Consider the following 23310-nt stretch of genomic DNA (forward strand, 5'->3'; position numbering starts at 1 on the left):
TTGTGTTTAAATCTTACAGCTCCATCTTCTCCAGTCTCCAAAAAGATCATGCTTCTTAAAAAGAACCTTCTTGGGCTTCCCTGGTGGCGCAGTGGTTGAGAGTCCGCCTGCCGATGCAGGGGACACGGGTTCGTGCCCCGGTCCGGGAAGATCCCACATGCCGCGGAGCGGCTGGGCCCGTGAGCCATGGCCGCTGAGTCTGTGCGTCCGGAGCCCGTGCTCCACAACGGGAGAGGCCACAACAGCGAGAGGCCCGCGTACCGCACACACACACAAAAAGAACCTTCTTATTCTTCACCTCATATCACTTAGCCCAGGCCTAAGTACAGGCATGCAATTACTTGAAAAATAAAATACTCTGTGACTCATGTGAACTTCTTAGTTAGGAAGGGTTAGGTTATGAAGAAATAACAAATTAACCCTGAAATCTCAGCGGCTCAGTACCACAAAGGTTTCTTTCTCATTCATGCTAGGTACCCAAGGCTGGATGGGATGGAAGCTCTGCTCCACAAGGTCAACCAGACATTAACACGTGGCCTCCACCGTCACCAGGCAGAGGAAGAAGAGAGCATGGCAAACTCCCATAGGCTCTTCTATGCTTCTGCCTGGAAGTGACAGACAGGAATTCTACCTAGAGCTCTCTGGACGGAAGTAATCATGGGGTCCCACATAACCTGCAAGGGGGCTGAGAACCATGGTAGAACGTTTGCATGCCACCTCTACCATGGTAAGTGTCCCTGCTTTAGTAAGTCAGCAAGAAACTCTGAGGTAGCTGCCCAAGGGGGTTTCAAAAAAGTGTGTGGGGTTGGGGAGTGAAGACAGAGGGAGCAGTGGGGTAGAGTCAAGCACCTTACCATGTTTCTAATGGATTTCTAAAGATTCTTGGCCTTGAACTTTTCATATTCTAAAGCCTATATTTGTGTATGTATTACAATCAGTATAAGTTAGACTGAAAGCTCCACAAAGGTACAGATGTACCATTTTCACTGCTGTATAACCAGACCCTGGCATATAATAATTGCTCAATAATAACTGTTTCTAATGAATGAATGGTGATGCAAGTAATTAAAGGAAAAAAAGCACAAATGAAAATAGGCAATTATGAAGTTTAAATTATAAACAAAATTACAGCAGTATAAAAATGTGAAGTCAAAAATAATCTTTTGATTTCAATTTATTTCAGGGAAAACAATTTACACATTCTGTTAGAATATGGAATTATAAAAGTTTAGCTTTTAACATGGTGTCTTTCAGCAATGGCGAGTCCAGGACCATTTCCTCTACAGGCTTAAACCAGGGTTTCTCAACTTTGGCACTGTTTTCATTTAGGACTGATAGTTGTTTCTTTGGGGGAGGGACCTCTTAACAACATTCCTGCTCTCTACCTATCACTAGATGCCAATGGCAGACCTCCCTCCTCAGTTATGACAACCAAAAATGTATCCAGACATTGCCAAATGTCCCTTGGGGGCAAATATCACTGTTTCACCAACCTCTAAGCAGAAGCAGCCAGGCAAAGTATCCTAACTGATGGAAAAGATCATGAATACAGCAGGGGAAGAGGTCAATGATAGTAACTAAGTAACAGAGATCCACCTGGAGATGGATGGTAGTGATGACTGCACAACAATGTAAATGTACTTAATGCCACTGAACTGTACTCTTAAAAATGGTGAAGACGGTAAATTTTATGTTATGTGTATTTTACAATATATTAATTTAAAAAAATACCACTGTAGACAAGATAACTAATTGTATTGGCAACAATATTACCAATAGATATTTATATGCAATGTGTTATTTTATAACTTTAAGGAAACTTTTTTTGCATATGTACGATATAAATATTGTCTTCCATATTATCCTTGCCATCCAATCAACAAAGTGTAATACTGTCTCATTGGTGTATTACTGAGCAATTGAGAACAAAATAAAGATAAAAAGTATCAGATGATCCATAAACCAATACAAAAGTAAAAAAGAATGGAAAAACCAGTAAAACAAGAAGAAAACAGAAATAATCAAAGTCACGTGCACTAAGAGGCTTTGCTGGTACCAGAGAAGTATCACCAAATACTCTCAGCTCTGTGCACGGGGTTTATGTGAGCTCTGTGAGCACTCTCAGGGTATGCGGTCTGAGTACACCAATGTGTAAGGACAACAGTCCTAGCTCTTCTGTGAGTCTGTCGCTTCTTGACTTGAAGAACCATGTTTGCTCTTTCCTCGCTATAATACCCTGATATGTTTGGTACCATCCTTAGACCTGAGCAAGAGGGGCCCTTCCCTGGACCGTGCATCTTAAAGGGCTCCAACATCACAAACGCAAAATATAACCTTATTAAAGAACACATGGTACCTCTGTCACCTGGGATCAGCGTTCAGTGCTGACACAGTGAGATCTGCAACCCTCAACATACACTCTTGTGACAAATGCCATCAGGCCCCAGGGAAATGCTTCTGCACACCTCTTGCCCTGTGTCCTTGAAATAAGACAAATGTGTCCAGGCACCTTGAAGGGTGGTGGGCTATAACATCACCAATGTCAGAGACAGACACTGCTTTGGAGCGTGGGGAGGCATTGGGCAGCAAAGACGTTTAGATAAAAGGAAAGACAAATTATCTTGTTAATCCTTCCTTCCAGATAGCACAAATGCAAAAAAAATTCTCACATAATGAAACACGGGTTCCCAGTTGGGTCGAATATCCAATGCCTTGCTTCTCTGCACATTCTAATTGTGGTTTCAGAGGTGCTCACAAATTAGTACAGTATTTGCAACCACTGCCAACCTGACTCATGAGGAACACCCTGCAGTACTGAACAAGTCACATTCCTCTTAAATTTGTTTATATGTAGGTACAGACATGACATGCCCAACGCAAGGTAGCAGTTCTTTATACTGGCAGCTAGATGGAGACCGAATAGTAGAGATTCAAGTACTTTCTTTTTAATATATTAAATGCTTTATTTTTTCAAGAATTAGAAATGTCAGATTTACCTAAATAATTCTGATAAAATATGCTTCTAATATTTAAACAGACATAGGCTACATCCCCATTCTTGCCCTGGCCCCAGAAACATTAGCAGGCTTGGATATGCACAGACACAGAAAGAGCACGTTGCTCTTCTTAAAGCTCACATCTCCCCATCCTTCTCTCACTCATGAACACTGCCAGGGCCTTGCACACAGGGAGTATTCGCCCTGGATATGGGATACAAACTTGTTTGGAAAAACAGAATTTAAACGCAAAACCATGGAAACGGGGAGAGTTTTCCCTGCCAGTAGAGGGCAGGAGGTGAGCAGTTTGTAAGGGAAGTGGGGGCAACTGAGAGAAGGTCTGCCAGGCAGAGCTCCACGGCACGCAAAGAATTAGGTAGCTGCATTTATCACAAAGGTCTGCATACACTGAGGTGCTTTACCCAGTCTAAACAGGGTACTGTGCTAAGGGTTGGCACACCCAGATACCTTGCACCCTTCACAGCCGTGGGGAGAAAAAGAGAAGACACGATGCTTTTCCCCCAAGAAGTTTCCCATCTTCTCACTGGCTTAAACAGAAAACATCTTACATTGGGCTGAAACAATCCAGGAACAAAAGGACAAGTATTATATGATTCCACTTCTCTGAGGTACCTAGAAGAATCCAACTCAGAGACAAAGGTGAACAGGGATTGCCAGGGGCTGCAGGTAGAGGGAGAAATACGGAGTTAGTATTCAATGGGTACAGACTTTCAGTTTTGCAAGATGAAAAGAGCTCTGGAGATGGACGGTGGTGATGGCTGCACAACAATGAACTGTGCACTTAAAAATGGTCGACACGGTAAATTTTATGTTCTGTATATTTTACCCAAATAAATAAACAAATAAATAAGAAGCAAGCAAGCAACAGGGGAAAAGAAACATCTTTAGAGGAACACTGGGGGGCCTGAACACCTTGAACAGAGCAGAGCACACAAGTTACTTACTGCTAAGGTAGAAGCCATAGGTTAAGAACTTTACTGTTTTAGAAGAGAACTAGTTTATTTTCAACCTTTGCTGATACAGTTAAACCCACGCTATTGGACTTCAGAGGGAGGAGCAGAGGGTGGGGAAAGAGACTCCAGGGTGGATTTTTCAGCCAACCTGGTACATCAAAGATGCTTTTAGCTACAGAGGAGTTTCTTCAAACATTCAGAGTGCAGCCATCCAACTTCTGTTCTCCTGCCTCTGGTCCACAGCTCAGCTGAGTCGCTCCTAATGACAGCCCAGAGCCAGCAGTGGACAAACCACAGCCCACGAGCGACCTGGACAGAGTCCGATGCTCAGAGCCCATTATTTCTCCAGAACTGCTAACCTCCAGCCCCAGCCATCTCTTCTGATTACAGCTGATGGCCATGTAGCAGGGGAGGGGTCCTGGGCAGCTGCCAGGATTAGTCACGCAGGGCAGAACTCATTCTCCACTGGGGAGGCAAGCATCTGCTCTGTTTTAGCAACACAGCAGACACTCCCTCCATACAACTCTTAAAAAAACACCCACCCACTTACAAGATCAACTGAAATGAAATCTGCTGGAGTGGAAGATACCATTCACGTGGGTGAACTAATTTTATTTTGTTTTGGGCATGGGGTGGAAAGTTATTCAACATGGTAAACATGATTCCATCTGTTGGGAATTTTGTTTCTTACCTCAAAACCAAGAGGAGGCTGGCAAAGTCTGCAGGCCAGGAAGGGGAAGGGGAGGTGAGCACACCTTAGTGTAAACAACTTCTAACAAACTAACCAACTCACTGTCCCAGGTTTACCAAGGGATGTGCTCAAAGTTGATACAAAACAGAAGTTAGGAGGGGGAAGACGTTCAACCTTCCTGCTAATCAATGTGTTAATCTCCACCCACTGTTAAGTACATGTGAGCAAAGCATTAAGACAAGGTCCATTTCTCAAGCGGGTCATTACTACCTAGAAAGACAGGACCAAAGAGCTTGGAAGAAGGAAAAACAGTAAGACAGTAAATGATCAAAGGCTAAGTGATGGGGGACAAAGTTTCAGTGCTCCTGCAGTTCAGAGAGAGGCAATAATCACTCCAGACCAGGCCAGCTCTGCAGCCCCTCAAACCTGACCCATCCCAAAGCCAAATCTTGATTTTTTTGGCCACTTGGTTCAAAGCCTGTCCATCTCGCAGTCTCCCCTACTGTAAACCCTGCATGCACGACCTGCATCCCCAGCCTCAGGCTGTCCCATCTGTCCCCTTCTGCAGTGGCTTCCAGGTGCACTGGCCTCCCTTCCTTCCACACTCTCAAAGGGGACACACTGAGGCCTCGGGGCTCTGGCGCACAACTCCTGCCTGGACGCTCCCCTCCGCCCACCCGGGCCTGAGTCTTCAATGCTGGCTCCTTTCCACAGCCCCTCCCCGGACACCCTCACCTCAGCTCCCTCCTCACTTTCCTCCTGTACCTAGTCTACTGCTTCCGCGCCTACTGCAGCCTCCTTAGGCTCTTTCCCGTATCTCTGTGTTCACGTTCGCTGAGCCCTCCAGCACTGAGCTCCCACAAATGGCGGGGCCGCAACCGATCACCCATAAACCCCCATGACCAGCACAGTGCAAGCCTTCAAATATTCATGAAATGCACAAATCACAGGGAAGGGTAGTGACAAAAGGCTCATGAAAAGGGAAACTGAATCAGATCTTCTAGAAGGAATACAATTTCCTGGTTACTACCTTGTCTTCCTTTTGAGCGAAACCACCTGAAAATCAACTAACGAAAAAACTCTCGGGTCTTCCCTGGTGCCGCAGTGGTTAAGAATCTGCCTGCCAATGCAGGGGACATGGGTTCGAGCCCTGGTCCGGGAAGATCCCGCATGCCGCGGAGCAACTAAGCCCATGCGCGACAGCTACTGAAGCCCACGCGCCTAGAGCCCGTGCTCCGCAACAAGAGAAGCCACCCCGATAAGAAGCCCACGCGCTGCAACGAAAAGTAGCTCCCGCTTGCCACAACGAGAGAAAGCCCGTACGCAGCAACAAAGACCCAACGCAGCCAAAAAAAAAAAACCTCTCACTGGAGCAAATAACATGTAATGAGGGCTTACCTGCCAGGCACGACTCTAAGTACATGCCACACAGTAACTCATTTTATTCTAACGCGCTCCCTAGACAAACTATCACCCCCATGTCACAGATGAAGTAATAGGCACAGAAAAATTGCTAACTTGCTCAAGGGCACAAAGCTAGCAAGGGCCAAGGCAGGACCCCAACCCAGGCAGGCTGGGTCCAGAGCCGGTACTCCAACCACTGTACCAGGCACTGGCTCTTATGCTAAGTGGCTCCCCCTCACCTCCCACTGAGCCTCAACCCCACGGAGGGAAGCCTCCTGTGCCCCCCACCCCACCGAGAAGATTCTTGCCTCAGTCACCCGCCATCTCTCAGCTGCTAACACCAATGGGCACTTGTTTGTAATGGGCCATCCATTCAGCAGCTTCATGGTTTCAACTTTCACATACCTCACCATCAACAGCAACAAAACGGACACCAGGGGCTCAGAAGCTCCACCGTGCAGGACACGCTCTAGCCACAATGTAGCATCCAACCCTGCTCAGGAGAGCTCTGCACTCCCACCCCCAGCACTGCACTCACAGTTTCATCTTCCAGTTGGAGCTGGAGGCTCTTCTCACCCTCCTTGTAGTCCTTGGTTAATTCAGCTGAGCGCCACACTTCATCGGGGTCAGGGATCCAGACCCTTGTGTACTGAAAGATTAAAAGAGAAGAAACTTAGATGCTAAGAGGAGCTTTCAGGTATGCTCTCTATGAGGGGCCCTCAGAACTTTTAAAGTCATCTGCACACATTTCCCTCCCTTCTCATTTCAAGGTACAAGGCGATTCAATACCACGACAAGAGACAACTCACAAGATTGGTTACAGAGGACTCCTTCTAGATCCTAACAGAATGTCACAGATCAATGAAATTCAAATTCTACCAGGGGAATGCCAAGCCTAGATTTGGTTATATCCAGAGTTTTACACCATTATCTCAAAAGGTGGTACAAAATTGCAACGTCAGAGGGAGTGTCTAGTGTGCTGCAAACAAAGATTAAGACAACACATGCAAAACCCAACAAGACAATGTAGCAAGTCTTCAGAGCTTGGGAATCTCTGCTTTGATATTCTGCATTCAGGGTCAAAGCCATTTTCCTGCAGAAGTGAAAGTGGTCAGCAAATTGAAACTGTTAATATATTCCTGAGTTGTCAGCAATCTCAGTTTAGTTGTGCATTCTTTAAGCCACGAACATACCCACAAATCTCATGCATCCTTCCCCAGCCCCCATCCGGATCAAGCGTCCGCAAGGTCATTAAGCTGGCCAAATCCTGGCAGGGAAGAACGCAGCCCTTGGTGAGTGGGAGGCACTGTCAATGTCACTCGGGCGCTCTCCGCCCTGACTGCACATTAGAATCACCTGGGAGCCTTGAAAAGACCAGGTCGGGGTTCACCTCAGACCCAAGCAGCATTTGAGGTGACATGAAAGCTCCAAGGTGAGTGTAACGTGCAGCTGGGGAGAACCACGGGTCTGATGTACCAAACGGCAGCATCTACTAGTGGCTGTCCCTCTCGGCACCACGCCCCTTACCTCTGTCAGACACGTTTTCTCAGTATTTGTCTCATAGGTATGCGATTTCCACAGGGCCTATTTGCTTGAGAAGCTGTCTGTGTACACGGGCACATACCCCCCTCCCAGTATATATATTTTTAAATTTTTATATATAATTATATTTATATATTTGTATTTATGTATAATCATATATATACCGATAAAATGGCCACAGAATATTTTTAGCAAAATTAATACTCCTGAAATTAATAGTTCTTAAGACCAGAGGCCAGCCAGAATGTGTGCTTATGTCAGCACAACCCACCTCCCCTGTGGAGGGACAGCAAAGCACAGGCCCTGTGGCCGGTCAGTTGCCGACCTGATTGTGGTCCTGCTTTCTTACAGCAGTTTGCTCCACGTGATCACTGGCCGTTTTTAAAAGCAAGGCCCGGCCCCTGCTACACTTGTCTCTAATTCAGGATCGAGGAGTGAAAGTCGTGAGGCAAGAGATTCAGAACACCAGTTAATGGGAAAGCAAACCACCACCAACTTGCATCACTGATACCCCAGCTCAGGGTACAAAGCCAAAGTCGGTTGTTTTTGGTTTTACAATGAATCAGGTTCACAGGATTGTCTCTCTGCCTCTGAGCCTGCACTACAGCAAGGTTCTCCTATATCCTGAAAGGAAGACACTCTGTAGCTTTATAGTATCTGAGTGCTATCGAGTATCACATGAAGAATGTTGGAGGCATCTCCAGAGAAAACTGAGCGTTTCAACATTTCTCTCCCTTCAGGTGTTCTAACTTACCTTGTCCTCTACCATTTAAGCCCACCATCCATCCAGCTGTGGGGACTTTTAAGCTCCTGTCCCCCAGCTTCAAGTGAGTGACTTTTCTTAGCCTCACTACACTTCCTGTCCCTGAGTTAGGCCGCTGGGACTCCCCTTCCAGTCAGAGGGAGGACAGCGCACCCAAGAAGCTCTATTCAAAGCCAAGTCTCCACTCAGTGTAAAGTGGTGTCAGGAAAGGCTCAAGATAACAGAGTGACAAACAACAGAGAAGGGGGAAATGCCAACAGGAAGCGACTGGAGGTGGTGACGTGTGGACATCGTCAAGCTGCGTGATGTACTGGAAGCCAAGGAGCCCAGTCCCAGCTCACACGGCGGCTCCTCCGGCCTTAACCCTGCTGTCCACGTGCCTCTCACCGGACAGTTCACTGCACCCAGCACTGGGGAACCTCGCTGCCTGGCTCTGCTGCTGTTTAATTCTCACTCTGGGAGGGTCCATTTACTCTTCTACTTACATAGATCTCTTCTCTCTAAGCAGACTGAAAATACCTGGTAGGCAGAAAACTGTCATCTATATTTTCCTGAACCCACAGAATCCATCAGAGCATCAGAGGCACAAGGGAACCCTACTGATACTTTAGCTCCTTGCTACTCCAGGTGAGGACCTCAGCCTCACCACTACCTGGGAGCTGGTTAGAAATGCAGAATCTCACACCCACGGCATCAGAGTGGGCACACCTAAGTACCTGGTGTTCTGCTCCCGCAATATGTTCTCACTCTTCCCTGTTTTTGTACACAGGCCAGACTACAGCCCTGGACCAAATCTGGTGAGCCACTTGTTTTTATACAGCCCATGAGTGAAGAACAGTCTTTAAATGGTTAAACGGCTGGGGAAAAAAAAAATCAAAAGAATGATAATCATATGCTAACACATGAAAACTATATGTGTCAAATTTTGGTGTCTGTAAAGTTTTATTGGAACACAAGGACACATTCTACCTACGTATTGTCTGTGGCTGCTTCCACGTATCAGTGACAGTTGTAACATAGGCCCTATGGCCCCAAAACCTAAAATATTTACCCTCTGGCCCTTTACAGAAAAGGTTTGCTGCCCTCTACCTTTGAACATGCTGTTTCCTCAGCCTAGAATGTCCTTTCCTCATTGTCTATGTGGGCAGAGTCCAAGTTCCAGAGCCATCTCCTCACTGAACCCTTCCTTCCCTGTGCACTACAGAGGTAGCCCTTCCCAACTCTGGATGATCAACTCTTTTATCAACTTTTCTATCTTCTCGCAATCAACTCTTCTATGATCAAATTTCTTTACGGTTTTTGCAGTCGTTTCTTTCACGTCAGTTTCCTCTTACTACTCCAAGGTCTTTCAGATACACCATGGGGCATTTCTGTATCCCTGGCATGTAGGAGATGCTCAGGAAATGTTTACTGAGACAGGAATCAGTGAAAAGAGAAGGCGTGTTTATGGGGCACCTGGTGTATACATAAAACACTGTGATAAGCACCATGTAACCAAGTAGAAACATGAAGATCTGTACCCTCACGTTAAGGAACATACAGTCTAGTTGGATAGATAATTCATATAAAAAATATACTCTAGGGGGAGGTGTGACCAATTCCTAAGGAGAGTAACAGCTAATCAGTCAGGGGGGGCAGGCAAGGCAAGAGAAGGGAGGGCAATGATGGTAAATGCCAACTTAGAGAGGAAACAGGTGACCAGATTCTCCTACAATGTCTTAAAGGCTAGTGTGCATTACAGATCTGATCAAGCAAGCTTTAGATTCAAATCCAGTAAACATCTGAGTACCCACTCTGTGCTAGATGCTGTCACGTGCCCTCCATCCCCACAATGAAGACACATGTGGACATGCATTGAGATTACAGCAGTTCATTGTTAAACAAGAATGAAGTAGACCCTGTATTGTGATGGTACGGGATGGGTGATATCTGCAGGCAGGCCTCCCCACCGTTACGCTACTTCATAGATTCTCCGCTTAAGGTGCCTATGAGTTACTGAGCAGGGCTGTTCACCCAATGTCACATACGCTGCACTTGAGCTATTTATAGGACTTCCAAGGGCAATTTTAACCACAATCAAGTTTTGCTTTATGTGCTGACTGAGCCAACAAGCCCCTCCACTCAGACCAAGGAAGAGCCACTGCCCCTGTAACTGAGTACAAGGTGGGGCATGATCAGTACAAAGTAAACAGTCAAGAGAACAGACACACAAACGGAGAGGAAGGAGAGATAAGGAACACAGTAGCCAGCAAAGACTTGAGGGAGACATACACGTGGAATCTAAACAATAGTACAAATGAGCTTACCTACAAAACAGAAACAGACTCACAAACAGAAAATAAACTTACTGTTACCAAAGGGGAATGCAGGGAGGGATAAATTGGGAGTATGGGATTTACAGATGCACACTACCATGTATAAAATAGATAAACAACATGGGTTTACTGTATAGCACAGGGAACTATATTCGATATCTTATAATAAACTATAATGGAAAAGAATTTTAAAAGTATATATATATAACCATTTCACTTTGCTGGACACCTGAAACTAACACAATATTGTAAATCAACTATACTTCAATTAAACAAAAAAGACTTGAGGGAGGAAGACAGATGTCATCTGAGCTGTGGAGATGGAAAGAATTTGTGTGGTTTTTTTTTTAATTTATTTATTTTTTCTTATTAGTCATCTGTTTTATACACATCAGTGTATACATGTCAATCCCAATCTCCCAATTCATCACACCACCTCCCTCTACCACTTTCCCACCTTGGAGTCCATATGTTTGTTCTCTACACCTGTGTCTCAACTTCTGCTCTGCAAACCAGTTCACCTGTACCATTTTCTAGGTTCCACATATATGTGTTAACATACGAAATGTTTTTCACTTTCTGACTTACTTCACTCTGTATGACAGTCTCTAGATGCATCCACGTCTCTACAAATGACCCAATTTCATTCCTTTTTATGGCTGAGTAATATTCCATTGTATATATGTACCACAACTTCTTTATCCATTCGTCTGTCGATGGGCATTTAGGTTGCTTCCATGACCTGGCTACTGTAAAGAGTGCTGCAATGAACATTGGGGTGCATATGTCTTTCTGAATTATGGTTTTCTCTAGGTATATGCCCAGTAGTGGGATTGCTGGGTCATATGGTAATTCTATTTTTAGTTCTTTAAGGAACCTCCATACTGCTCTCCATAGTGGGTGTATCAGTTTACATTCCCACCAACAGTGCAAGAGGGTTCCCTTTTCTCCACACCCTCTCCAGCATTTGTTGTTTGTAGATTTTCTGATGATGCCCATTCTAACTGGTGTGAGGTGATTCCTCATTGTAGTTTCGATTTGCATTTCTCTAATAATTAGTGATGTTGAGCAGCTTTTCATGTGCTTCTTGGCCATCTGTATGTCTTCTTTGGAAAATGTCTATTTAGGTCTTCTGCCCATTTTTGGACTGGGTTTTTTTTTTTTTAATATTGGGGTTTTTTTATTTTTAATATTATAAACAGCTACATGAGCTGTTTATATATATTGGAGATTAATCCTTTGTCCGTTGATTCGTTTGCAAATATTTTCTCCCATTCAGAGGGTTGTCTTTTTGTCTTGTTTATGGTTTCCTTTGCTGTGCAAAAGCTTTTAAGTTTCATTAGGTCCCATTTCTTTATTTTTGTTTTTATTTCCATTACTCTAGGAGGTGGATCAAAAAATATCCTGCTGTGATTTATGTCAAAGAGTGTTCTTCCTATGTTTTCCTCTAAGAGTTTTATAGTGCCTGGTCTTATATTTAGGTCTCTAATCTGGAGATGGAAAGAATTTGTAAGGGAAGGGTTTCCTTTGCGATGATGAAAATGTTCTGCAACTAGATAGACATGGTGGTTGCACAACACTGTGAATGCACTCAATGCTGCTGAACGGTTCATTTAATAGTTTAATTTTTTGTCCTGTGAATTTCACCTCAATTTAAAAAACAGAAACTGTTTTGGTTGCAGATGATGCGAACAGCATCCTGCACCTCTCTCCTGACATGGGTTCTCACTTCTAATATCTGGAAAAGCAGTAAGATAAAATATATTCTTTTAACAGAAAGCCATCATTTCTATGAGCCAGACAGAAACGTTCTAGAACCAAGGTTCTGTGCTGCCTCTTCATTTTTTCTCACCTTCAGGGAATTCCTTCAAACAAATCTGACCTCTACCAACTTTCCTGGAGGCAGCAGACTGTAGGAAAGACAAGCTCCCTCACAGAGTCCTATTACAGTACTACTCAATTTGTCACTGCGCTGTTTTAACAATACTTAATCCCATCATATCAAAGTAAATAAAATAACGTCTGACCTAATTGTCAAATAAAAACTGATTTTTCTTTTGGAAAGCGCCCAGTGTATTAACCGGAGAAGGCAGATGCCTCTCTGAAATGAAATGCATTAGTACTGAGAGCGATTCTCCAGCCGGAGTTCATTTCTCCCATCTCTGCGGCAGGCACAGAGGCAGCTCTGACAGACCGCTGGAGGGAGCGGCTGCCTCTGGCACTAGTGCTCAACCCTGGCGCAGGGGAGAACCACCTAGGGAGCTTTTAAAGCTTCCCCAGCCAGGCAACACCTCAGGCCAATTACATCAATCTCTGGGGTGGGAACCAGGCAGTGTTTTTTTAAAGCTCCCCAGATGCATCTGATGTGCAGGCAGGTCTGAAAAACAGCAGTCCTTGTGGTTTGACTTGGTAACTGATTTGCAGGGCAGCACAGACCTTCATGTGCCCGGAGGCCTCTCCCCACTGGCCTGTGGTCGAACATGAAATTCCAGTCCGAGGATTCTTTATCCTGAGCAGAACACTATCTGCAGAAAGCCCCTGCTGAAGTGTAAGTGCTACTGAGAAGAGTACAGCACTTGCCCATTTATACTAATGATCACGCAGTGCAGTGCTGTGGTTAAGTGCGCGGGCTCTAGAGCTAGACAGCCTGGGTAAGAATTCCAGCCACCACTCATTAGGTTGGGTAAGGTGATGAATGGGTCTGAGCCTCGGTTTCCTCATTTGAACAATCTGGGCAAAAGTTAGACCAACCTCATGAAGCGTCCTAAGAATTAGATGAGATCCCGCAGTATTGGTACTGTACGCATTAGGCAGTAGTGACAGTGGTGATGATATTAGACACTGTGCAGTCTAGAAGGCAGGATCCTCCTGGGATCCTGCAGACGATCAGGGAACAGGAAACAAACCCAAGGTGTTCCATGTGACTGGGATCCTTTAGATGTCCTGCAAATCATCATACATAGGTAGCCATGCTTTGCCTTAAAATCAGTAACTGGATCTAGACTACTTCAACCTCAGAACCCTGAGAGGAGTGACTCTCAACACTGGCTGGCATGTAAGAATTCTCTGCAGATCTTTAAAAAAAAAAAAAAGACCCAATGCTCATATCCCACACTTGAATAATCAAGTCTGAGAGTAGGCCCCGAGCACTGTACTTTCATTTTACGCTTTCCAAGTGATGAATGTGCCAGCAGAGTTAAAATCACTGTTTCAGAGTGAGCCTCAGAACCGAAGTGGACTTTAGGGAAAAGAGAATAGGAACACTGGAAACATTCACTCCACCGAGTTATTAATAATGCCACCTCCATAATCTTACACTCATATAAGTAATTTAATCATTTCATCTAGTTTTAAAACGGAAATAAGATGAGCAGGGTTATCACTAATATTTCACAAAGAAGAAACTTGAGGGTAAAACATACTGGACAATTCGCCCACGTTCACAGTGAAGAGCCGAGTTCAGGGCAGAATCGAAGAGAAGATCTCAGACTCTAAGTCCTCCACTGTCTCCCCCCACCCATGGAGGAATACTGACTTTCTTACAGCAGCCCAAGTCCCACTGAGTAGGTATTTTATACAGTTAAAGTGTCTTATAATCACACGTTAAAAAAGTGCAAACACCCATTGACAATGACATGCCAAGTTAAGCCACTAAGTAGTTTTGGAGTTAAGAATCAGATGGAAGTTTTGGTCACAATGTAGTCCTGACTTGAAGCAAGGCAATCTGGGCACAGACCCCCGGGAATGGATGAGAGGGGACCCCACAGCCTAACCTGGTGACTCACTGGATAAACTGCCTGCTCATTCCTACCTGTGTTTAGGCGACAAAGAGCAGGCCCACTGTCGGCCTTATTCACGGCTGTACCCCAGCACTGACATGACGTCATGGTTAGCAGGAACTCAAATCTCTGCTCTATGACTGAAAGCGAGGCTCTGGTTAGGGGTGGGAGGGGAGTCCTTTTGATAAAACAGAGAAACCAGTCAACAGATTTACTCAGGGCGTGAATTTTTTTCTAGAACTCATTTGGAGAAGATGCAAGATCAAGTTGGTCAACTTCCATCCCTCAAGGAGCACAGAAGCCACCAAATTTCTCCATACAGGACCAATCTGAGATCCAGCACAGAAAGGAGCATCAACAAACAATAGTGCTTCTCAGCACTGTTACAAGTAAGTGGACAGGCTGTGGGTTTCAAGGGAAAACATAACTGTGAAAAGGTAAGGAGGTGAGACCTGGAACTCAGATGCCGCCCAAGGCAGGAAGGATCACACACAGCAAAAGGACAGCAAGCTGTTTCCCCAACCTTGCCCAAGTCCAGCTACAAAGTGCTAGGACGGCAGGCTGAGAACCACAGTGCTAAGAGACTACAAAACCTTCTAGGCCAAAAATCATGTGTCCCTTATTGAAAATGGGGCTATTCATAGCTCAGTTCTTTAGTGAGGTTAGGAAGACACCTAAACGCTTCTCCAAAATGTCATAAGTGATCCTCTGTGGGGGTAAGGGTCCATTTCGAAGCTTCCCCTGCTAAAGCAACAGTTCTTGGAGGGAAAAGAAAGACAACACACTTCCCTAAGCTGACAGTTTCATTTCAGCACCATCACAAGAGCAGTTTCCCCAGTGGTGTGGTGCCTGGCAGGGTACTGCCACGTTGTAGGAACTATGAAGACACCTTACCCAGCTGCCCTTATAGCAGGAGGTGGGTCACATTTCATTCTTTTGCATGTGAAGAGTCTAGAGGACAAAGACTAGGCCTTTGACCACATCCTAGCAGAAGCTCCCACAATCCTCTGCACATCTATTGAAGTCTGAAGATCATGCTCATGTACCCAGATACCAACTGCATCCTGAACCCAGTGGTGGTGATTAGTCCCCCAAATCTGGGGGCCAAAGTCAAGGACATCCCCAGCAGCAAGTTGCTGGGCATCTTGCCTTCCCACTGACTGGGCTCCCGCTATGGGAGACACGTGAGTAGGAGGCTAAGATGCAGGTGTCAGGTACTAGCCTCAACCCCCATCACAGGCTGTTTCCTCATCTGTAGGGTGGAGAAATACCGCCCGTATTACAGTTGCTGTTAGGATTAAATGAAATGAAACATTGAGCACAGCATCTGTGACAGGAGTTGTTGTTACTGTGGCAGAAACTCGGGCCCTGGGATAGAGACACGGAAAACTCCCTGTAGGAGAGCACAGACACAACCAAATAATCCCAACAGAACCACATGCACAGAAAGTGTCATGGGAACACAGAAGCTCCAACTTCCTGAGTTAGTTACCTCCTCCCCTCCCCCCAGCACCAAGGCCAGCCTCCTGGTTTCCCTAAGTACTCATTCCCATTAAAGGCTTCCTGGACCAGTAATAACCTTCCTTTTTCCCCAGATGCTCTGCACTGGGAAGCTCCCTATAACTTACAGCCAGAGGGAATTATATGTAAATATTCTGTTTGTCCAGAGCCAAGAAGTAACTGAAAATCCATGTACAATTCTGGGCCAATGAGGTAGGTTCCTGAGGCCCCACCCAGAACTCTTCCAAACTTGTTCCATGTCCTTTCCTAAACGGGAGAACCAAGCTAGTCCAAATGCCAAGAAGAACTTTAACTTAATGCAGAGAGACTGGGATAGCAAAAAGCCACTCAGCATCCTTGGTGTAAAAAGGATAGAACAAAACCAGAGAAGTGAGCCTTATTCTATAACATATAAAGTGCACAGTTAAACAGCAACGTTATAATAAAACCCAACACTTCCTGTCATTTAAATGAAACAAAAGTCAAATATACCAAAAGGAAGGTCCATCAACCTATTTCCTGCACCGACCGTCACATCGTAGTTTATACATTTGCTATCTTATGTGCTTATAGCACTATGTCATCTCAACCCAGTCTTCCGAGGAGAGATTCAACGCTTTCTGATATCTGATTACATCATCAGTCACAATTACATCTTAATCCACATTCTATATCTGCCAATGCAGACCCAAGTCTCCATGTGGCTGGTAAAACAATTTATCTGTTTACTGCCCTGCAGATGCTAACAGAATAAGCAGTATGTCCTTAAGTGACAAATGGACAAGATGGGAGGCGCTTGGTGTTCGGAGGGCATCGCCGAGTCATGTTATCCACCCAGTTTATACCAGCAGCACATGTGGTTGATCGAAGCTACAGTGATACCAGAGACTTAGAAACAGCCATAAAGCAATGTGTTACTTTTGAAGGTTTGGAAAGACCACTGACGTTTCCCTATTTAAAAAGGGTATGTTGATGGCAAGCCGGTTTTGTAAGCCTGCAATGTTAAATCCATTTAACCTGCTACTAAAGAAGCTAGAAAAGATTTACTCAAAGCTAGTACATTTCATGCAGCTAAATATATGTCTGAATCTTCTCGAGAAGCTAAAGCTTTGCTGGAATTCCACTTCCAGCAACATGACTACCGCTCCTAGACTGTGGACTCTCCCTGTACAGGGCAAATTAGTATGTAAATTAAATACTCCATAATCATATTATTACAAATCTTTAAGTCATTTAAGACAGTTTTCCAGAGCACACCACCTTCATATTTCCACCTAAGCTCTTTGAAATACCGCGACTCTCCAAATCCATATACGATGCCGTCACTGGGCAGCTGTTTCCCTCCTTCCTGCAGGTATATACTCCTGAGCTCCACAGTCGAAGACTACCGTATTGTTTTTCCCAAAGAAACAGTCTTAGTAGTTTACACTCACCACAATGCTTATTAGCAAGTCACAGTCCTAGAAATATTCACCAAGGCAAAGTTAAGCTTGTTTGCTTCCATTTTTTAATTTAAACCCTGTTCCATTAATAGACCTCTCTCTAAGAAACCAAAATCAGCACTGACTGAAGCCATTTCAGGCTAAGCTGGCTTCTGCAGACAGAACTTCACTGAGCAAAAATAAATAACTGAGAAAGCACTGGGACGCTACTCTTTTCTGAAGAGAACTTCTGCTCTTGCTTTGTCTTTAAGAGATCATCTATCTTAGAACTTAAATGCCTTACACACTTGCATTTGGGACTCAAGCCAGCTCCCAACCTTCCTTACCCAGGATAAAGCATTCCGGCCTTCCCGTCACCAGTATTCAAACACTTCATCTTTGAGGCTATTCAGTAAATACTCTTCAACTGGGACATGTCCCACATAAGCTACAAGGCCCCCCCGACCAGAACACAGACTCTAGGCCATTCATTCATCCATCAGTATTTACTGAACACCTGCCACATGACAGGCACTGTGCAAGGTGCTGGGACCCGGAAAAAGAAGACATGTCCCTATCTTCAAGGATGTCAGACCACATTACGCAATCAGTCTACTGTAATGGTCAGAACTGCTTGGACAGCACAGACATTCACAGCATGTAGCTGGGGGCCCTAACCTAGTCTGGATCATCAGGAAAGGCTTTGTTGAAAGAGCAGGATTCAAGCTAAATCCTAGATGGCCAAGGAGTTGGCTAGACATATTGAGGAGGAAGGAGTGTTCTAGGCTGAGAGGTTATCTGTGTGACAAGCCTGGAATAGGAAGGAAGAGTGCTCACTGAAGGACGAAAGAAGGCCAGTCTGGGTGGGACACAGTGCAGGAGGAAAGGGCTCAAAATGACGCTGGGGAAAGAGGCAGAAGGTGCTGGGGAGCCACATTTTTTTTCATATTATCCATGGCCAATGCAAGGGTTTTACACATGAGGAGGTATCCCATTTGTTTATTTTTGCTTCTGTTTCCCTTGCCTAAATAGACATATCCAAAAAAATATTGCTGAGACCAACATCCAGGAACGTACTGCCTATGTTTTCTTCTAAAAGTTTTATGGTTTCAGGTCTTCAATTTATGTTTTTAAGCCATTTTGAATTATTTTTGTGCATGGTGTGACATCAAAATAAAAAGCTTTTGCATAGCAAAGAAAACTATCAACAAAACAAAAAGGCCATCCACTGAATAGGAGAAAATATTTGCACACAATATATCCGATAAGGGGTTAATATCCAAAATACACAAAGAACTCATACAACTCAACATCAAAAAAACAACCTAATTAAAAAACGGGCAGAGGATCTGAATAATCATTTGCCCAAGGAAGACATAGAGATGGCCAACACGCACATAAAACGATGCTCAACATCACTAATCATCAGGGAAATATGAATCAAAGCCACAAGGAGATATCAACTCACACCTGTCAGAATGGCCATCAACAAAATGACAACAAATAACAAACGCTGTCGAGGATGCAGAGAAAAGGAAACCCATGTGCAGTACAGGTGGGAATGTAAACTGGTGCAGCCACTGTGGAAAACAGTATGGAGATTCCTCAAAAAATTAAAAATAGAATTACCACATGATCCAGCAATTCTACTTCTGGGTATCTATCCAAAGAAAATGAAAACACGAATTCAAAAAGATATGTGCACCCCTATGTTCACTGCAGCATTATTTACACTTGCCAAGATATGGAAGCAACCTAAGTGCCCGTCAACAGATGAACAGATAAAGAAGATGTGGCACGTATATACACAATGGAATATCACTCGGCCACAAAAGGAATGAAATCTTGCCATTTGCAACAAGATGGATGGGCCCAAAGGATATTATGCTAAGTGAAATAAGTCAGAGAAAGACCAATACTGTATGATTTCACTTATATGTGGAATCTAAAAAACAAAGCAAATGAACAAACAAAACAGATATAGCATTATAGACACAAAGAACAGAGAGGAGGGGGTGGGGGAGGAAAGAAATAGGTGAGGGAGATTAAGAGATACAAACTTCCAGTTACAAAATAAATGAGTCACAGGTATGAAATACACAGTGTGGTGAATATAGTCAATAACTATGTAATATGTTTGTATGGTGACAGATGGTAACTACACTTATCATGGTGGTCATTTTGAAATGTATAGAAATATCAAATCACTGTGTTATGTAACAGGAACTAACCTAATGTTGTAGTTCAATCACACTTCAAAAACAAACTCATAGAAAAAGAGATCAGATTTGTGGTTATCAAAGGAGGGAGGTTGAGAGGAGGGGGAATTGGATGAAGGCAGTCAAAAGGAACAAACGTCCAGTCATAAGATAAATAAGTACTAGGGATACAATGTACGACGTAATATAACACCGCTGTAGGTTATATATGAAAGCTGTTAAGAGAGTAAAGCCTAAGAGTTTCGCCACAAGAAAAAAATTTTAATTTTTTCTGTGTCTTTAATTTTGTATCTATGCGATGATGGATGTTCACTAAACTTATAATCACCGCATGATGTATGTAAATCAAAGCATTATGCCACATACCTCAAACTTATACAACGCTGTACGTCAACTATATCTCAATAAAACTGGAAGAAAGAAAAGATTGGTACTTATAGACTGATAGATAAGGAAAAAGAATCCTCCATATGAGAGTGTAGTTAAATCTTCCAACGTGCCTTTCCCTTGGTCCTCACGTGAGCACACACGATGAACACGAAATCAACACCACCATTTATCCTGTCCCTCACCCCAAATAACCCATCCTTGAAATTCTACCCCTGTTCCTATTACTTCATTCACTCAGTATTTCCTCATTCCATACTGCTAAGCTGCCATTTCCACCATTCTCTTTTTTAGGGATACACTTATTCAGCTTTTGAATCTTCTTTATTCATTTATTATTCTATTTCATTCTCAACCATGCCACCCAGTCTTTTCCACTGTGTTTTGCCACGTGGAGCTTATTTGCAGTTTCAGAGAGTTGAGTGGAAAAGTGTGACACTAAGAATGAAGAGGGGATATTCAAGCTGGTATATCAGCAAACAGGTGCAATAATAGCATCTAAACTTCTGAGACCGCAGGAGAGAGGGAGAAATTGTTCCAGAACCGACAGACGCATACTGAGTAGCAACCATGAAACTGCTTGTGACTTTAGAGCTAGGAAGTTAAGTGGGTATCTGCTGTTTAAGTCATCATTAACCAAAGTCCTGACAATGATGCCTCTACTTTCCACCCTGGTTCTGAGAGGAATCACTGAGCAGCCACCATCAATAATGCATCCTGCCTATTTGGAACGGAATCATTCTTTGGAGAGTTCTATCCACTGTTAATATCAAACAAATCTACTGTGGGATAGCCATAGATTCTCTATGATGATCATGGCTAACTCATTTCCTCTATGTCGAAGGATTGCATTTTAGGGACCAGTTCGGATGTAGTTTTATGCTGAAATGTCACTTCTGGTCCAGCTGAAAAGTGAGTCTGCAGCTTGAAAGAATTGCTGACCTGACCCTGTGTTACTAACCAGAGAAAACTTAGGAGAGTTTTAGAAAAGGGAGCGAAGGACAGATGCGGTTGGTGTGAAATGCCCCATTTATATGCTCTATTCTTAAGGATTACGGGTGGGAAAGGTTCATCTCAAGTATAAACTGAGAGAATGTGGGTCATCTTCTCAATCTAAAACTCCTCCCTGCCCCCGAATAGGTATCATCATGAAAAACCATTTGTGGAGAAGGTATGAAATGAATGAGGGGACCAATGGTGAGGGGACCAGTGGTACTTCCTGTTCAATCTGTACATGGGAAATTCATTGTTGGGGCTAATTGTGCATGTAGAAGTGGAAGCCTTTGCCTGCTGCCACTTCAACTCACCTGAGCAGCATTAATATACCATCAGGTGAGGCGCCTTGGCCCGCGAGCACCATGCGTCCTCCCCTAGGTTATTTCTGTCCTTCTCTCCCTCTCTCTCTCTCTCTCTCTCCCACACACACACACACACACACACACACTCCCGTGTGCTCGCACACACGTGCACACACACACACACAGCCTCACACCAGTCTATACATTGGAGGAGAGAACACCTCCTTCACATTCCCCCCCCCTCCATCCAGACACGCCGAGCAGCTGCACGGTGGGAGCACCCGGATCGTCTGGAAATGTGACTCCTAAAGCGCTTTTTCGCCTGTATTCAGCTCCTCTGTGTTTGCCGCCTGGTCTCTTGGTGCTCCAGCCAGACGTCAAGGCTGTGCCACTGAGGTGGGAGAGCCAACTTCAGGACACTGGTCCACAAGAGACCTCCCAGCTCCACGTAATATCAAACGGCGAACATCTCCCAGAGATCTCCATCTCAATGCCAAGACCCAGCTCCACTCAATGACCAGCAAACTACAGTGCTGGACACCCTATGCCAAACAACTAGCAAGACAGGAACACAACCCCATCCATTAACAGAGAGGCTGCCTAAAATCATAATAAGGCCACAGACACCCAAAAAAACACCACCAGACGTGCACCTGACCACCAGAAAGACAAGATCCAGCCTCATCCACCGGAACACAGGCACTAGACCCCTCCACCAGGAACCCTACACAACTCAATGAACCAACCTTAGCCAGTAGGGACAGACACCAAAAACAAAGGTAACTACGAACCTGCAGCCTGCGAAAAGAAGACCCCAAACACAGTAAAATAAGCAAAATGAAAAGACAAAAAAACACACAGCAGATGCAGGAGCAAGATAAAAACCCACCAGACTTAACAAATGAAGAGGAAATAGACAGTCTACCTGAAAAACAATTGAGATAATGGTAGTAAAGATGATCCAGAATCATGGAAATAGAATAGAGAAAATGCAAGAAACATTTAACAAGAAACTAGAAGAACTAAAGATGAAACAAGCAACAATGAACAACACAGTAAATGAATTTAAAAATACTCTAGAAGGGATCAATAGCAGAATAACTGAGGCAGAAGAACAGATAAGTGACCTGGAAGATAAAATAGTGGAAATAACTACTGCAGAGCAGAATAAAGAAAAAAGAATGAAAAGAACTGAGGACAGTCTCAGAGACCTCTGGGACAACATTAAATGCACCAACATTCGAATTATAGGGCTTCCAGAAGAAGAAGAGAAAGAGAAAGGGACTGAGAAAATATTTGAAGAGATTATAGTTGAAAACTTCCCTAATATGGGAAAGGAAATAGTTAATAAAGTCCAGGAAGCACAGAGAGTCCCATACAGGATAAATCCAAGGAGAAACACTCCAAGACAAGTATTAATCAAACTACCAAAAATAAAATACAAAGAAAACATATTAAAAGCAGCAAGGGAAAAACAACAAATAACACACAAGGGAATCCCCATAAAGTTAACAGCTGATCTTTCAGCAGAAACTCTGCAAGCCAAAAGGGAGTGGTAGGACATATTTAAAGTGATGAAGAAGAAAAACCTACAACCAAGATTACTCTACCCAGCAAGGATCTCATTCAGAGTTGATGGAGAAATTAAAACCTTTACAGACAAGCAAAAGCTGAAAGAGTTCAGCACCACCAAACGAGCTTCACAACAAATGCTAAAGGAACTTCTCTAGGCAAGAAACACAACAGAAGGAAAAGACCTACAATAACAAACCCAAAACAATTAAGAAAATGGGACTAGGAACATACATATCGATAATTACCTTAAATGTAAATGGACTAAATGCTCCAACCAAAAGACACAGACTGGCTGAATGGATACAAAAACAAGACTCATATATATGCAGTCTACAAGAGACCCACTTCAGATCTAGAGACACATAGAGACTGAAAGTAAGGGGATGGAAAAAGATATTCCATGCAAATGGAAACCAAAAGAAAGCTGGAGTAGCAATTCTCATATT

The 23310-nt window shown here is 44.0% G+C and overlaps 1 protein-coding gene across 1 annotated transcript in view; it reads right to left on the reverse strand.

Moving 5' to 3' along the window:
* MYO5B (myosin VB) overlaps window positions 1-23310 on the reverse strand; it is a gene marked incomplete at its 5' end in the record, with an annotated part of 386267 nt that overhangs the window by 222812 nt on the left and 140145 nt on the right. The window contains one exon of the mRNA XM_082667157.1: window positions 6604-6714. Coding sequence (XP_082523283.1) covers window positions 6604-6714 — 111 coding nt within the window. The remainder of the gene's footprint in view (window positions 1-6603; window positions 6715-23310) is intronic.

This window comes from Grampus griseus, assembly GCF_964374135.1.
Source record: "Grampus griseus genome assembly, chromosome: 12".
In the NCBI taxonomy this organism is placed as follows: Eukaryota; Metazoa; Chordata; class Mammalia; order Artiodactyla; family Delphinidae; genus Grampus; species Grampus griseus.